Source organism: Aedes albopictus, chromosome 2 (assembly GCF_035046485.1).
Source record: "Aedes albopictus strain Foshan chromosome 2, AalbF5, whole genome shotgun sequence".
Taxonomy (NCBI): domain Eukaryota; kingdom Metazoa; phylum Arthropoda; class Insecta; order Diptera; family Culicidae; genus Aedes; species Aedes albopictus.
This window is the reverse complement of record NC_085137.1, coordinates 369,616,672-369,620,570: the sequence shown is the minus strand read 5'-3', so window position 1 is coordinate 369,620,570 and position 3,899 is coordinate 369,616,672. Positions and strand designations below refer to the sequence as shown.

At 38.4% G+C, this 3,899-nt stretch overlaps 2 protein-coding genes across 7 annotated transcripts in view; one reads left to right on the top strand and one right to left on the bottom strand.

The window, feature by feature from the left end:
• The window catches only part of LOC134286780 (putative cyclin-dependent serine/threonine-protein kinase DDB_G0272797/DDB_G0274007), a 37,341-nt gene extending 35,328 nt beyond the window's left edge, over window positions 1-2,013 (top strand). The window contains exon 2 of the mRNA XM_062848452.1: window positions 1,891-2,013. Within this exon, the coding sequence (XP_062704436.1) occupies window positions 1,891-2,013 (123 nt within the window). The remainder of the gene's footprint in view (window positions 1-1,890) is intronic.
• The window catches only part of LOC109430552 (protein windpipe), an 88,801-nt gene that overhangs the window by 83,016 nt on the left and 1,886 nt on the right, over window positions 1-3,899 (bottom strand). The gene's annotated exons all lie outside the window — the stretch shown is intronic.

The window sequence follows — 3,899 nt, the reverse complement described above, 5'->3', positions numbered from 1 at the left end:
GTTTTAGAGAATTTGAAAAAAATCAATCCGATTATTTTAGCCTAAAATTTATTTAATTAACGTTGAAGTTATGTAAACTCGTCTAAGATATAGTATTATATCTGTGGTATTGGTCTCCGTTGGCAAATTACTTAACTGGTCGATATTCTCAAAGATATAGCATAACATATGCACGGGTGTCCATTATGCCCCGATGGGTGTCCATTTCGCCCCGTACCTTTCCTGTCAGCCCCAAAAAACACACGTTTTTCAATTCATTATTTCTTCACATTAATGACATTCTACCTGCTGTAAATGATTGAAATTCGTAGGAAACAAGTTAAAGTTGTAAGCCAACTGATAATATGTTAAGTTTTTATCTGTTATACAGGACTAACATACTCATTCGCTTAGGGTGTCCATTATGCCCCTAATCCCCCTACGGCTAAGTTTTTTCAAACTATCACTTTGTAGTGATTTAATAATTTAAATCAATCTTCTATACCATAGAACGCCTAAGAATAGGCAATTTCCGATGGAACTTGGACCGCCTTGGGGACGGAACAGCACAATTGTGCTGGTCCCACTTTGACTACCCAGAAATCTTGTGCTTTTCAACAAAGCACCACTTTTTCTTCGCCGTTTTGCAGAACTACTCTTTTTCTATCGATTTTTATCTCTGCATACCTGGATTAAAAAAATATTTAAAAAAATACGACAGATAAAACTTTTTCAACTTCTAGGGTGATTATTTACTTTTTGTTTAACTTATTGTGGCGTCTTTCATAAACAATTCCAACCAAAGCTGAGGCTCAGAAATACAAGTTAGAGTAATAACTCGATCATACAAAATATTTACATCACATATTTTGAGGAAAAAACAATTGAAAAAAATGCATAAAACCAATGTCGAAAAACAGCACGATTGTGCTGGTTCGTCCCGAAAGGGTTAAGCAAATGTTACATGGTACCGTAATCCGGGGTTAAATTGATCACTTAAAAACAGGCTTGAAAATCCTCCTCGAAATCAAAAGAGTTTTGCAACATGCTCTAGAGTGGTGTTTTGCTTTTGCCTCGTCGCGAGGGAGCGAACGAACCCCAAACAGAGAGGCAATAAAAACTAAGCGAGGAAGAGGGGAACGAAAAAAGAGCCGATGATTATTTCGGGTTTTTGAGTGCGATTTTCGCCTCGATTCTTTCTTTGCATTGGAGTGGTACTCGCGAGAGCTTTTTGAGTGTGAGTGGACGTGAGAAACACAACAAGCAATTATGAGTGTTGGACGAACTCCTCGCTGCGCGGCAAGCTCGCGCTCGGTGCTGTTGAGGATTTGCGTTGTGATTTCTGAGTTTTATTCCCACTCCTCAGAAAATCGCCGAAATCGCTTCCTCATTTTCTCGCGAGGGAGTTTCTGTCAAGCCTGCTTAAAAACTACTTTTGCGGATAACTTTTGTAGCAATTCAAATATTGCCAAAATAATTTCGGTAAAATCAGTACCTAGTGGATCTCCATGGAACCACGTTACAAAATTTTGTTCAACAAATTTAAACTTTAAGTTAAATAATTCCAAATATCAAAAAACTGGAAATGCCACTTTGGGGCGAAATTGATCATCATACAATTAAACATCGGCTAGAAAGGAAAATTGCCTTCTCTGCTTAATTTCGCTCTTCCACACAAATAACGCATCAAAACTCTTACAACTAGTGAAATTAACTGTTAAAATGTAAAATTAAATTTTGAAATTGCCCCCTGTTCGCGCGTATCACTGCGGTTTTCGGACACTAAAAGAAATTCGCGACGGACTTGAAATATCAACACTGATTTATTACGCGAACAGACTAAACGAACGAAAGACCTCTTGTCTTCGCGGCGGTATATTTCAATCTGATTTATCTATTTACAATAAACAGCTGACCGGCGGCGGCGATCGAGAGGCGATCGTATGTAAAGCGTATGATTTCTACCTGCGGATCCGATCGTTGCTCAGAACGAAACGGGCCAAGGCAAAACATGTGGCAGAACGGGATGACTAACAGTACGACGACTGTGGAACATGTTCGGTCACTCATTTTATCCCTTGCTCTACCACCCCCTAAACGCCTAAAGGTAGGCAATTTATTTTGGAATAAGTTATTTCTATCATAATAAATGACGTTCTCATCGAAAAAATAAACTTTTTTTTTACTTAGGCTGACACAAATTATATTTTTCCTTTTTGTCTCCCCCCCCCCCCCTTCAAAAAACTTTGGCTGGATTTTGCATTTTGAGGGGGCAGATGAAAAAATATTTATCAAAATGTCGAGGTTTGGTGATAATTCTTTAACAAATCCGATGCGTTTTAAATATTTTTCAGATTAAATGCTTTATTATCTGTATCCCCCCCTCTCGACCAGCCAAAGAGTGGTGGGACAAAAAGTGAAATAAATATTTGTAACGGCCTTATTCATGTTCAGAATAGCTATATAACTTCTTAACCAAGGCTCCACAAAAATGTTAAAACTGAAAATTCACGCGAAGTCCTAGTGGCAATCGATTGTTTAGTAGCAATAATTTCAGCTTAGTGAGAAATGCTTTGCAAATTTCTTAAAAAAAAAAACTAAGGAATAACTAACTTTTTTCTAAAAATGTAAATGTTCATACTCATCTTTAGACACCTATGAGTTAGATGAGGTATGAAGCTCAAGATCATTGGGACGTTCAGAAGTTCCTAGGATGGAATTATAATGTAGTACCCGAATGATCAATTTCACCCCGCTGATCAATTTGACCCCGGTTTACGGTACAATCTTTACGGAACCGGCCATAAACTCTAACAAACTCGACACATTCAAGACTTCAATCTTGTGGAAGCTGGATGAATTCGAAGCACAACACAGTGAAAACAAAACAAGCTAAAAACTGGATTCTTGATGCCGTGGGTTTCAGTATAATCAGTATATAGGATTTCGTACAACATAGCCTCAAAAGCTGGGCGTCTAATGGATTCGAAGAGAAGAAAATGTTCTCCATATTACTCACTATCAAGAAATGTTCTACTCTTCGAAGAAATTCAATATTGTAATCCGATTACCAATGCATATACCATTACGTTTCTGCAGAAAATGCTTCTATCAAAATATGAATCAACAGGTACTTACTTCTTGTAACATTTTCCTTACTGGCTAGCTTTCACTATTTCGGTTTTCGCGATCACTATTTCGACCGGCACTGACACTACGGAGCTTCGGCAGTCACAACCTTCGCGGACAGAATTAGACAGGGGAATGTGTGTGGTTATCCCAAGGAGAATGCACTTCGGCACGAATTTATGCTGATCTGCTTACTCTCACAGAAAATTTGACGGTTGAGCAGCGCGGCACAGCAGCACTGAGAGTAAGCAGACCAGCATAAGTTCGAGCAGAAGTTCATACATTGCAATGAGGTGGCGTTGATAAGTCGAGCAGATGCCAGTAGCTCTCTCTTTTACTTGAACGCTAATCAAACGAATCGGATGTACTGACGTCACTAAATGCGTTAAATTGGATTACGAAAGAGTTAAACAGACAAGTAGTGATACGCAAATCTGATTTCCGGCCCGTAGTAAAATATATTATTGATTTTTCTGGTTGGGTTACTACCGCTGTGCCTAAATGTTTGTTTTTCCGAAAAATGTTTCGGCACAAAACTTAGCACCAAAAACTTATGATTGAAAGCTGGTTGTACGACATGTATCTGTTATCGATCCTGTTGTTGCTGTTATTGTTCCTGTTATAGTTTCTATTGTTGTTTCTGTTGTGACCATTTCTGTTGCTGTTGTTACTTCTGTTATTGTAGTTGTTGGGATTGTTTTTATTGGCATCGTTTCGGATGTTGTTGTTGGAACTTTTGTTGTCGTGCCTGTTATTGTTGGAATTTCTCCTGTCGTGTCTGTTTTTGTTGT